Raw genomic sequence first — 12,859 nt, 5'->3', positions numbered from 1 at the left:
AGAAGATAAGGAGGAATGTTGAGGCTCCTTATCATGAGAAAAACGCCATGTAGAAAATCTAGTCCATTTTTGGTGATAGCATTGTCTAGTGGTAGGTTTCCTAGAAGCCTCTAAAATGTCTCTGACAGGTTGAGAAAACTGAAGAGGAGTCATGTTGAGAGGTACCAAGCTGTCAGGTGTAGAGACTGCAGGTTGGGATGAAGCAGAGATCCCTGACAAAAACTGGTAGAAGGTAAGGCTCCCTGCTGCTGAGTTGAAGTAGAATGGAGTACCAAGGTTGTCTCGGCCACCGAGGAGCAATCAGAATCATGGTGGCATCATCGTTCTTCAACTTGACCAGAGTCTTGAGAATGAGAGGGAATGGAGGGAATGCATAGAGGAAGAGATTCGTCCATTCCAGAAGAAAAACATCTGCCTCGAGGCGATGAGGAGAGTATATCCTGGAGCAGAACTGAGGCAGTTTGTAGTTGTGGGGAGCTGCAAAGAGGTCTATCTGAGGCGTTCCCCACTGTGAAAAAATGTGATGAAGAGGCGAGGAATGAAGTGTCCATTCGTGAGGTTGCAGAAGACGACTCAAGTTGTCCACCAAGCAATTTTTCACCCCTTGGATGTAGACAGCTTTGAGGAAGGTGTTGTGGCGGACTGCCCAGTCCCAAACCTTCAGAGCTTCTTTGCAAAGAGAGGCAGATCCTGCTCCTTCCTGTTTGTTGACATAATACATGGCGACTTGGTTGTCTGTCTGAATGAGGCCTACTTGGTCATGAAGATGTTGAAAAGCGTTGAGAGCCTTGAAAATCGCTCTGAGTTCCAACAGATTGATGTGATACTGATGATCCGTACTGGTCCAGTGGCCTTGTGTACAGAGTCCATCGAGATGAGCGCCCTAAGCACAGGTCGAAGAATCTGTCGTGAGGACCTTCTGATGGGGAAGCGTTTGAAAAAGCAAGCCTCTGGAGAGATTGGAGACTGCTTCAAAGAAGGAGTGACTGTGATGTGTTGAGAAAGTGGGTCGCAAACCTGCATCCATTGAGAAGCCAGGGTCCACTGAGGAATTCTGAGGTGAAGTCTGGCAAAAGGAGTCGCATGTACTGTGGAGGCCATGTGACCTAGGAGTACCATCATGTGTCTCGCTGAGATGGAAGAGCGGGAAGACACTGTATGACAGAGTTGACGGAGAGCTTCCAGACGTTGTTGCAGAAAGAATGCTCTGAGTTGGATAGTATTCAGAACAGCTCCGATGAATTGTAGATTCTGTGAGGGTTGAAGTTGGGATTTGGGCAAGTTGATTTCGAATCCCAAACTTTGTAGGAACCACATAATCCGTTGGGTCACTACAATAACCCCTTGAGATGTTGAATCTTTGATGAGCCAGTCATTGAGGTAGGGAAATACCTAAAGACCATGGTTCCGTAGAGCTGCTGCCACCACTACCAGGTACTTGGTGAACACTCTGGGAGATGAAGCCAGGCCAAAAGGCAGCACTCTGTATTGATAATGCAGATTCCTCACCTGAAATCTGAGATATTGACGGGAGGCTGGATGGATGGGAATATGAGTGTAGGCCTCCTTGAGATCCAGAGAGCATAACCAGTCATTCTTCTCGAGAAGGGAATAAAGGGATGCCAGGGACAACATGCAAAATTTTTCTTTGCCCAAAAATTTGTTGAGAGCCCTGAGATCCGGAATGGGCCGCAGATCGCCTGTCTTCTTCGGAACAAGAAGTAATGGGAGTAAAACCCCCTGTTCTGCTCTTCCAAAGGAACTGATTCGATGGCATGGAGACGAAGAAGAGCTTGAGCTTCCTGAAGAAGAAGGGCGGTTTGGGATGGATTGGAAGGATACTCTCTTGGAGGAAGATCTGGTGGAACCTGAGTGAAATGAAGAGAGTATCCTTCCCTGATGATGGTCAGCACCCAGAGGTCGGATGTAATTGACATCCATTAGTGGTAAAAATGATGGAGATAACATCCTATAGGGGGAAGAGAAGTCAGAGACAGAACGATGGAGATTATGCTCTGTTGTAAACAGTCAAAAAGACTGTGAAGCCTTAGGTGCAGCAGAAGGTTGAGATTTTTGTTGCTTCTGAGGCTGCTGTTTCTTAGGAGGAGGGAGAGTGTAAGAAGCCACCCTTGGAGCAAAACGCCTCTGGTAAATGGGAGGAGGAAGTGTAGGCTTGGTAGGAGTCGGCTTTGATTTAGGTCTGAGAATGGAAGCAAAAAATTTTTCATGTTCAGACAACTTCTTGGTGGCTGCCTCGATCGATTCATCGAAGAGGTCATTGCCTGCACAAGGAATATTAGCCAAGTGATCCTGAAGATTAGGATCCATGTCAATGGTACGAAGCCAGGCAAGGCGACACATGGCTACAGAGCAAGCAGCTACCCGGGCAGACAACTCAAAGGCATCATAAGACGACTGAAGTAGATGAAGTCTGAGTTGTGATAGAGAAGCGATGACTTCCTGAAATTCGAAGTGTTTTTGAGTGTCTAAATAGGTAAGAAATTTATGCAAAAGAGTAATAAGGAACTCAAAATAGGTGACAAAATGGAAGTTATAATTGAGGACCTTAGAGGACATCATGGCATTTTGATAGATGCGGCGCCCAAATTTGTCCATAGTTTTCCCTTCTCTTCCAGGAGGAACTGTGGCATAAACCTTGGAAGGATGGGACCTCTTCAAGGAGGACTCTACAAGTAGGGACTGGTGAGATAACTGTGAATTATCAAATCCCTTACAATGGAGTGTTTTGTATCTGGAGTCCAATTTGCCTGGAACCGCTGGAATTGCATAAGGAGTCTCCAGGCATCTGGTAAAAGTTTGAGACAAAAGCTTGTGAATAGGAAGCTTAAGTGACTCTGCTAGAGGTTGAGGAAGATGCATGACTTCAAGATACTCCTTAGAGTATTTGGAACCAGCATCTAGTTGAAGGTCCAAGTCCACAGCCATCTGACAAAGAAAAGATGAGAAAGATAGCTGATCTGGCAATGCTTTGCCTCGAGAAGGACTCGAGGTCGTCGAGGCAGCCTGGGTTGAAGATGAAGCTTCGGCCGGAAAAAAGGCCTCAAAAGCATAAGGAGATTTGGACGAGGCTATGGAAGCCGCTGAATCCTCGAGGTGTGGAAGTGGAGACCTTGAACAAGGAGTCATCGGTCCAGTAGAAGTAGGTGTCGATCGAGGCTTAGTGGAAGAAGGACGCTCCTTAGAGGTAGAACTATGCCTGGAAGGATTCCTCGATGAAGGTCTCGATCGTCGATGAGAACGGTGCTTGGAAGCAGATCTGGAAGATCGAGGAGGCTTTGCCTCGGAGACAGTAGCAGCCAATGCCATCAAAGAATGGATGGGACTGGAAGCTGTGGATCGAAGCTCCAGAGGCTTGATGGAGGAACCTCGATGCACTCCCAAAGACTCTACTCCTTGTATGGAGTGTGAGGATTCCTGCCGAGGCACTTGCAAAGAATCTGCTCTTTGCTTCACTTGCTTAGATGCCAGACCAGACACTCGCAGTGACTCTGCTCCCTGCATAGAGTGTGAAGCTTCAGCCGATAGCAGAGGAAGAGGCTTGACCTCGCAGAAGTCTGCAGAATCCCCAGGCTGGATTAGAGTAGCTAGCTTTGGTCCCATTTTGATAAGGAACGGAAGAAATTGCTGCTTTAACATGGTTTGGAAAGAAGCCAGCAAAGATGGATCCGCATCTGAAACCGGACCACCTCCCTTAGCTGGAGGTTCCACCGAGGCAGTGGAAATATGCTTCGACTTAGAAGTCTTAGGCACCTTAAGCACTACCGGTGGAACTATCCCTTGAAAAAAGATGGTTTTCAGAAGCTAGTTGGTACGGCATTGAAACAGTCTGACCCTGAAATTTATTTTGCTAATTTTGTACGTTTACTGCCTGCGGAGTTAGATGAGTCTAATCAGGCTTATTGTTCTGTGTTACAGCGCCTGCTGCAAGCTAAATCCAAATCCACAGGGGAACAACTAAAAACATTTTTTTTTAAAACTGAAAATAAAAGAAAGAACATACGAACAGCGATTCGTGAAGAAAAAAACACAAACTGTGGTGTAGAGAAGGCACGAAGAGAAAAGTTAAACGCAGAGAGTCAAAGACGGACTTTTCAGCTCCGCGGAAAACTGAGACTGAGGAGACGTGCCCTACATTGGGTGGGAAGGCACTCGCGCATGTGCGGTGCAGTCAACTTGAAACTTGCGAAGCTTCCGCATCCGGGCTCCGTCGGTGACGTCACCCATAGACTGCCTGCCTGTAAAACGGTTAACAGTTAAAGGACGTCATAAGTTAAGAAATAAATTGCCATTTGACGCCAAGGAGAATAAAATAATTGTTGCCAAGTATGTTAGGGTCATTTTTGTAGAAAAGTCCCAAAAGTTTTCATGTGTGTCAACCTCAGAGTACTGTTTCCCATCTGTGTTTTTACTTTTCTATTGCATTTACTAAGTAGTCCTTTTACTAAGGTACGGTAGCTGATTTAGCGCACGCTAAATGCTAACGCACGCCAACACGTCCATAGGATATAATGGACGCATTAGTATGAGTTAGCGTTTAGTGCATGCTAATATTTAGCGCGTGCTAAAACAGCTAGTGCGCCTTAATAAAAGGACCCCTTAGTATTTCTGTATTCTTTTTTTTTTTTTAACTTTCGCTCTTTTAATAATACTTTTAGGGGGGAAGGGGTTAATGGTATAGCATTTTCTTCTGATTTTGTTGTAATCCACTTTTAACTCTTTTTGTTGGTTAATCTGACTATAAATGCAAAGTTCAACTTCTAATCTAAGATTTCTAAATCACTCTAATACCATTTAGTTTAAGGCGATTTACATAAAAAAGAAGCCATAATAATTCTACAGGAAAATACAATTCCTTGAATAAAAAGATGTCCTTATAATTCTTCAACTAAAAGTACTATCTTTACAATCTATCACATAAAAAAATGTTTTCAACATTCTACAAAATTTCCAACAACTATCTTCTGCCCTTATTTGTATAGGTAAAGCATTCCAAATAATAGCAGCATATATAAAATAATTAAATTGACGTTTAAAACATATACTCTAAAAGGGGAAACTGCAATAAAAATAGATTACCGTATATACTCAAATTTAAGTCGATCCGAGTCTAAGACGAGGTACCCTTCTTCAAGGAACCCACGTCAACACGAGGGCATCCATGGAAAATCAGGGGAGGGACATTGCATGGCGATACCAGGAAATACTTCTTCACCGAGAGGGTGGTGGATCGATGGAATGGTCTTCCGATGCAGGTGATTGAGGCCAGCAGTGTGCCTGATTTTAAAGCTAAATGGGATCGAAAGGTGGGATCTCTTCGCAAAGGGAGGTAGGGAGGGTCATTGGTGTGGGCAGACTTGATGGGCCTTGGCCCTTATCTGCCGTCACTTTCTATGTTTCTACCCTTTTTCCTCCAAAAAAGCAGGAAAAAAGGTTGACTCGAACATAAGATTGGGGGGGGGGGGGTTAATATTCATGTGTCCTGCCAGGATCTGTGCCTTACCTCCTCCTCCAGGCTCTGCACTCGGCCGTCCCTGCCAGGCTCTGCACGCAGCCCCTCTCACTCCCTGCCAGGCTCTGCACCCATCCCCCTTCCCTGCCCTGTTTCCTCTCTCTCCTGAAGTCCTGAAGGCCTCCATCGGGCCTGCCATATGACCTGGTGGCTGGAACAGGAGATATCTCTCCTGTCCCGGCTGACTGCCAATTTTTTAAAAATCTCCCTTCCTCCTCCCCGTGTACCTTTTTGAATCCCTGATGGGTCAGCGATATACCGGGCAAGAGCGAGCATTCCTCACTCCTGCCTGGCTCTGAGCTACTCGTTGAATGGCCGCTGCAGGTTCTCACTCCTGCCCGGTACACTGCTGGGCTGAGTGAACTTGAGGCAGCCATTCAGGGAAGGGCTTAGCACAGGGCAGGAGCGCGGAAAGCTTGTTCCTGCCCGGTACACCGCTGAACCACCAGGGATTCAAAAACGTACGCAGGGGGAGGCAGGAGGGAGGTAAAAAAAAAAAAAAAAAAATTGGCACAGTTGGCCAGGACAGGAGATGGGAGGGATCCCTCTTGTCTTGGCCCACCCACCAGGCCATACGGCAGGGCCCGGCGGAGGCCTGCAATAAGTCTAGGAAGGGGCAGACGGGCAATGACACAAATATAAGCTGAGACCCCCATTTTTGGGCCTTTTTTTGGCACATAAATCTCAGTTTATATTCGAGTATATCATTCTGTTATTTTGATTGGAGGTTACATTAATATTCTTATTGGTGGTTACATGTTCAAAATCAGTGGTGGGTGTTGTACAGGTTACACTGGGTCATTAGAAGGCTTGGGTGTTGTCTAAAAATAAACAAAAAACTTCCTTATCATCCTTGACAGTTTGTCCTTGGTGCTAATTTCCAGATCCTCTGGACATGGACCCCTACCTTCCTAGTGGCCCCCGCCCTCTGCTTCTTGGGTGTTGCGGTTTACTTGTACTTTCTGTATGTTGTGTTCTTAGCACATATGGGTTATTCTTAGTCACCACCCTGTGACTATCTTTCCATGGCACATTAGCAATGTTCTGTTGAAGTCACTTATCTTGTGACCAGTACTTCTCCATGGAAATTTCCCCAGTAGATGCTTAGATGCTGTCAGCAGTTATGGGTCAGAGATGAAGTTTTATAGAATCCATTTTGTTCTTGGCCTGTTTTTATTGTAGACCTTGTCCTTCAATTGTTTGCCTTGGGGTTTCCGCTGATGGTTCTGCTCTCAGTCCACGTAAGGGTATACCTGCAGACCCATTTTGTGCAGGTAAGCTGCTATGACCACCATCACCTTAGCGTAGGTATGGGGAGCTGTTGCCAGCCCAAAGGGTAGAGCCAAAGAACTGATAATGCTGATCTAGTACATAAAACAGCAAGAATCTGCGGTGAGCTGGAAATATCAGTATGCGCAAATAGGCTTCTGTGAGATCCAGAAAGGCAAGGAACTCTCCCAGGACCACTGTAGATGGAGCTAAGGAGTCCAGTGAAGTACAGCAGAGGCACAAAGAAAAATCCAGAGTGGATCCTTCTGCAATGGCACGTGTCCATGGGGACACTACCCATCTGTCTAGAACAGGGGTGTCCAATCTGTGGCCTGAGGACCGCATGCAGCCCTGTGAAGTATTTTGTGCGATCCCGGTCGAGGGCGATGCAGTGTTTTCCTCTGCTGCCCCCGGGTGTTTACCGTCTTGCCGGCTCCCTCCTCTGTCTTGCTGCAGTGTTTGCGCATTTGTGCGGCCCCAGAAAAATTTTTTTCAGCCAATGCGGCCCAGGGAAGCCAAAAGGTTGTACACCCCTGGTCTAGAATGTCTCACCTATTTATTGCACTGGAAAAATGTATTACTCAATCTATTAGATGAATAATGAACAACTTTAAAATAACAAAGTGAGATGATTGGAAGTCTGCCTATATAATATGATGAATCAAACAGTTTTAAACTCTATATATTTTTCTATAGGCAGCCAATGAAGTTTCTTATAAAATATAGAAACACAATCATATCTCTTCAGACCATATATCAATCTCACTGCAGTATTTTGAGAAAGCTGCAATTTTTTTATTTTTTTACCATTTTTGAGCTTATGTTCAAATACAAAGAATTACAATATATCAAGTTGTGATATCAACATCTGAATCAACCAATGTTAAATGCTAAAAAAACATAAGATTTCACTATCTCAACTGTCTCATTACATACATGTGATTTGATCCTTGTATGTCAAGGAGGGGTCCAAAATAGCCTTAATACAGTCAAACCTTGGTTTGCGAGAAACATGGTTTGCGAGTGTTTTGCAAGACAAGCAAAATACTCTCACAAATCTTGCCTTGCAAACCAAGCGTTGACTTGATACGCGAGCCCTCATCCCCGAGAACCGGCATCGCCCCCTGCCCGCCCAAACTCTCACAGGGATCGGGCACAGGCACATGCAGCACCAAGCCACAGGACGTGCCGATACCGAAAGTGCCTGCCGCCTGCTGGTGATCTCTGCTTGGCCTTAAGCATCTGCGCATGATCAAGGCCTTCTGGCTCCCGCTCTCTCTGAGATTCTAATGAGATTCTCAGAGAAATTGAGAATCTCATTAGAATCTCAGAGAGAGCGGGAGCCAGAAGGCCTTGATCATGCGCACATGCTCAAGGCCCAGCAGAGATCACCGGCAGGCTCTTTCAGCACCGGCATGTTCTGTGGGTTGGTACTGCATTCCTATGCCTGATCGCGGTGAGTGTTTGGGCAGACAGGGGGGCGCAATGACAGTTTTCGGGGTTGGGGTGGGGTAAGCCGGCTCCCAGGGGTGGGGTGGCCTCGTGGGTGGGGTGGGGTGGAAATGCGCCAGTGGCCTGGGGGGGGGAGGGGGGAGGGTGTCTTTTGGGGATGTGGAATAAATCGCCCACGTTTCCATTCATTCCTATGGGGAAAGTTGCTTTGATATATGAGCACTTTGGTTTACGAGCATGCATCTGGAATGAATTATGCTCGCAAACCAAGGTTCCACTGTACTTAATAGGTTAATGAAAGTACATGTGAAAACAAAGCCACATTCCCAGTGCTTCCTTATACTTCTGATACATCCATGTTATTGTTATCTGTTGGTTTTATACACATTGCCTTAGCATGTGATTGGTTCACAAGCAAATACAACTCTTACCTTATCCCATAAAAGTTCTGCCCCCTCCCCCTTTTCTGATATTTGAACTCTTAGCATCTGAACACTTTTTGAAAAGAGCTGTGCGTAGCTCTTGACATCAAGAACCTTCTGGTCTTTCAAGCCTGCTAAGGAGGCCTCATTCTGCTTATTAGTTGAGCTATTTCCTGCATAAGAAGGAAAAACCATTCAGATTAAGTAAAGATTCAAATCATTTCCACCACATCCATTTATAAATTACTCTGTCTTACCCTTTTAAATCTGTTTAAACTTAAAAACAAAAAGACCAATGCGAACCAAACAAAATCTAACAAAAATAAGAACACCACAAATTAAATTACAATACACACAAAAAATGCTATTTCTCAAAAACAGATGTTTTTAGGATTTAGAGTAGAATTCACCATAACTATAGATTTTTTTTCTTTCTTTCTTTTAGGGGGGGGGGGCAGATGTTCTTTATCAATGTGTGGAAAGCCCAAAGAAGGCTCGGAGTTTGGTTACAGCATGCAGTGTTCTCCCCAGAAATTTTTTCCAGCCGGGTGGCATGAAATAGTAGCCGGGTGGGGCGAGATGGGGAAATTTGGTGGTGGGGAAAATTAACCCCCTCTTTTACTAAGGTGCGCTAACATTTTTAGAACGCGCAAACTCACGCGCTACATGGGAAAACTAACGCCAGCTCAATGCTGGCATTAACGTCTACCGCGCGTGGTAATTCTGCGCGCGCTAAGCACATGCTAAAATCATTTTCGCAACTTAGTAAAAGGAGCCCTAAATGTGTACTATTTTTATTAATTATTATTTTCCAATGCTCAATATGACTTCCTTTTTTAAGGTTTGACACTTGTGTCAGAATATTTTTACTAAATTTAAGAAGCATCCAATGCTAGAAGGGAATAATTAGATATTTGCCCTCTTTCAAATGATATAGAGGTTTAAAAAAGGGAAAGGCGTTGAAGTTATTAGGTTCAATCTAGCCATTTATTTCTGCATGAATTTAAACAACTAAAAAAAAAGATAAATATAGATCATCCAGTCATACAAGAATGGCTCTACAGCAGGAGTGCCCACACTTGTGAGCTACTTTTAAAATGACCAAGTCAAAATGATTTACCAACAATAAAATTTTAAAAAACACAAAGCACACAGTACTCAGAGAAAATGTTAATTATCATTTATATTCCAAAGAGGTCAAGGCAGATGACTTTATGCAATGTCACCTCAGGAACAACTATACAAAAATAGACAAATATAGCCCCTCCCTTTTTACTAAACCACAATAGCGGTTTTTACCGCAGGGAGATGCGCTGGATGCCCTGCGCTGCTCTCGATGCTCATAGGCTCCCTGCGCTAAAAACCGTTATTGCGTTTAGTAAAAGGGGGCCATAGTGTAAAATATAGACAACAAATATAAATTCTCAAAACAGACACATTTTGATCACTAAATTGAAAATAAAATCATTTTTCAAACCTTTTTGTCTGGTGATTTCATGAGTCTCTGGTTGTACTTCCTAGAGAATGACACGGGGAGCGATCCCCGCAGCGAACCGCTGCGTGGCTGCGGTTTGGCTGCGGGTTATGGTGACCTCATTAGCAAATCGCCGCAGACGCGGGGACAAATCCTTTCACCGACCGCAAAAACGGTGAATAGATTTGTCCCCACAGGCCAATGTCCTCCCCTCTAGGAACCGCAATTTACCTGTGTTTTCACCGTGCTCCTCATTTGTCAGATCAACCCTTCCTGCCAATAGAACCCGCCCCCCCCCCCCCCCCCGACGATCGCCCTCACTGGTAGGAGGGTGCCCAACCCCTCCTGCCGGCACCCCCAACGGCCCCCTATATCGCCAATAGGAGGGTGCCCAACCCCTCCTGCCGGTCCCTCCCCCAACAAACCCCGCCATCCCGAAACACCACCCTTAGTCTTACTTTCCAAGTTGGACCGGACAGCTCCTCGCTCGTCTGGCCAGCAGGCCTGCCTCCGTCCAAATGAGGCGGGCCCGCCCCTCCCCTCCCCTGCCTAACCCACAGGATCCTAGGGCCTGATTGGCCCAAGCACCTAAGGCCCCTCCTATAGCGGGAGTGGCTTTAGGTGCCTAGACCAATCAGGCCCTAGGATCCTGTGGGTTGGGCAAGGTAGGGGCGGGCCCGCCTCATTTGGACGGAGGCAAGCCTGCTGGCCATACGTGTGATGAGCCGTCCGGTCCAACTTGGAAAGTAAGACTAAGGGGGTTCCGGGGTGGGAGGGTTCGTTGGGGGGGGGTCCAGCAGGAGGGGTTGGGTACCCTCCTGCCGGCGATCTTAGGGGAGGCCATTGGGAGGACCGGCAGGAGGGGTTGGGTACCCTTCTGCTGCGATTGTCGGGAGGGCTGTTGGGGGGGTCTACAGGAGGGGTTGGGTGCCCTCCTGCCGTGATCGCTGGGGGGAGGGGAGACTTGCAGCCGTAGCCGCGGTCACTATGCTAATCACGGCAGGGAGATCTTTGCCGCGATTAGGTACAGCGGCCGCGTCTACTTACCATATAGGCTAACATTGTAAGCATTTAAAGTACATGTCGTGTTTGTTTTTGCATTGCTAGCCCCAGGGGTGGTGGAAGATTAGTGATTGAAAAACTGTATGAAAAATAACTATTTTAAATTTAGTGATCAAAATGTGTCAGTTTTGAGAATTTATATTAATTAATTTTTTCTCTGCGTGTTTTGTTTTTGTATAGTTATTAACTAATATTTAACTAAGTTTTAAAGTTTTAAAGAATGTTTCCTTTATACGTAAATAAAGAAAAGTGAATGGGATTGCAGTGGCGGTGACGGGGCGGTGAATGGGGTGGCAGTGGCGGTGACGGGGCGGTGAAGAGGATGGTGAGACGGGGACGGGGCAGTGACGGGGATGGTGAGACGGGGACGGGGATGGTGAGACGGGGACGGGGCGGTGACGGGGACCAATTTTTTCACCGTGTCATTCTCTAGTACTTCCTTCTTCTGACTGTAAATCCAATATTTCTTTCTTTCTGCCACTTCCCTTTTCTTTTTCTCTTTCTCTCTCCCCCCCGCCCCCTCTTTATTTCTGCTTTTCTTTCTCTCTCTTTCTCCCCCTGCCTGTCTTTCTTTCTCTCTCCCCCTGTCCCCCCAAGCCATCGTGCCGATTTCTCCACTTCCCCGATTCTTTCTCTATCCCCTAATCCACCACGCTGATTTCTCCCTGCTGCTTCCCTGAGCTAGACCAGGCATGTACAAGCGCCGGACTCACAAAACTTCACCTCTGACGTCAATTCTAATGTCGGAGAGGAAGTTCCAGGCCAGCAAGGCAGCGATTGGCTGGCCCAGAACTACCTCTCCGACGTCAGAATTGATGTCAGAGGTGAAGTCCTGTGAGTCTGGCACTTGTACGCGCCTGGCCTAGCTCAGGGAAGCAGCAGGGAGAAATCAGCGTGGCGGATTAGGGGGTAGGGAAAGAATCGGGGAAGTGGAGGCTCGGGGAGGCAGGAAGAAAAAGATTGCAAAGGCAACGCAATTGACTCACATTGCCTTTGCGATCTGGTCGATCACGATCGACCAATTGGGCACCCCTGCTGTTATGGTATCCTGTCCTGAGGAAAGGGGTTTAGTCACAAAAAAACTGCCTTATTTCAATTTCCTATTTATAAACTTGAATTAATACAGTTACAATACTACTTGATTCTGCGTAAACCAATAAAAAAAAAATTTTCTACCTTTTGTCGTTTCTGCTTTAATTATCTCTCTTCGCTCTCTTCTTTCTATTCAGCGTTTGTCTTCGCTCCCTTCCATGCAACATTTGTCCTCTTTGCCCATTCCACCCAGCCTCTGCCCTCTCTCTCTCTCTACCCCTTCCATCTACTGTCCACTCTCTCTCTGCCCCTTGCATCCACTGTCCACCCTCTCTGCCCTTTCCATCCAGTGTCCACCCTTTCTCTGTTCCATATGGCATCTTCACTCTTTCTATGTCCTTTCAATAAACGGTATATCCTGTGCTCTTTCTCTCCTTTGTACATAATTCATTTCAGCTTCACCCCCTCCCCTATGCTCTGGCATCTCTCTCTTCTCCTTTCCTTCCTTCCTTCCCACTCCATCCCATGATCTGGCATCTCTATCTTCTTCCCTTCTCTCCCCCCATGCCCTGGCATCTCCCTCCCCCCATATGCGCTAACATCTCTCCCCCTCTCCAT

General features: G+C 46.3%; 1 protein-coding gene across 1 annotated transcript in view; it reads right to left on the bottom strand.

Moving 5' to 3' along the window:
* Nucleotides 1-12,859, bottom strand: part of UBA2 (ubiquitin like modifier activating enzyme 2) — a 120,210-nt gene that overhangs the window by 57,395 nt on the left and 49,956 nt on the right. The window contains exon 10 of the mRNA XM_033941971.1: nucleotides 8,683-8,846. Within this exon, the coding sequence (XP_033797862.1) occupies nucleotides 8,683-8,846 (164 nt within the window). The remainder of the gene's footprint in view (nucleotides 1-8,682; nucleotides 8,847-12,859) is intronic.

This window comes from Geotrypetes seraphini, chromosome 4, assembly GCF_902459505.1.
Source record: "Geotrypetes seraphini chromosome 4, aGeoSer1.1, whole genome shotgun sequence".
NCBI lineage: Eukaryota > Metazoa > Chordata > Amphibia > Gymnophiona > Dermophiidae > Geotrypetes > Geotrypetes seraphini.
This window is presented reverse-complemented; position numbering and strand designations above follow the sequence as displayed.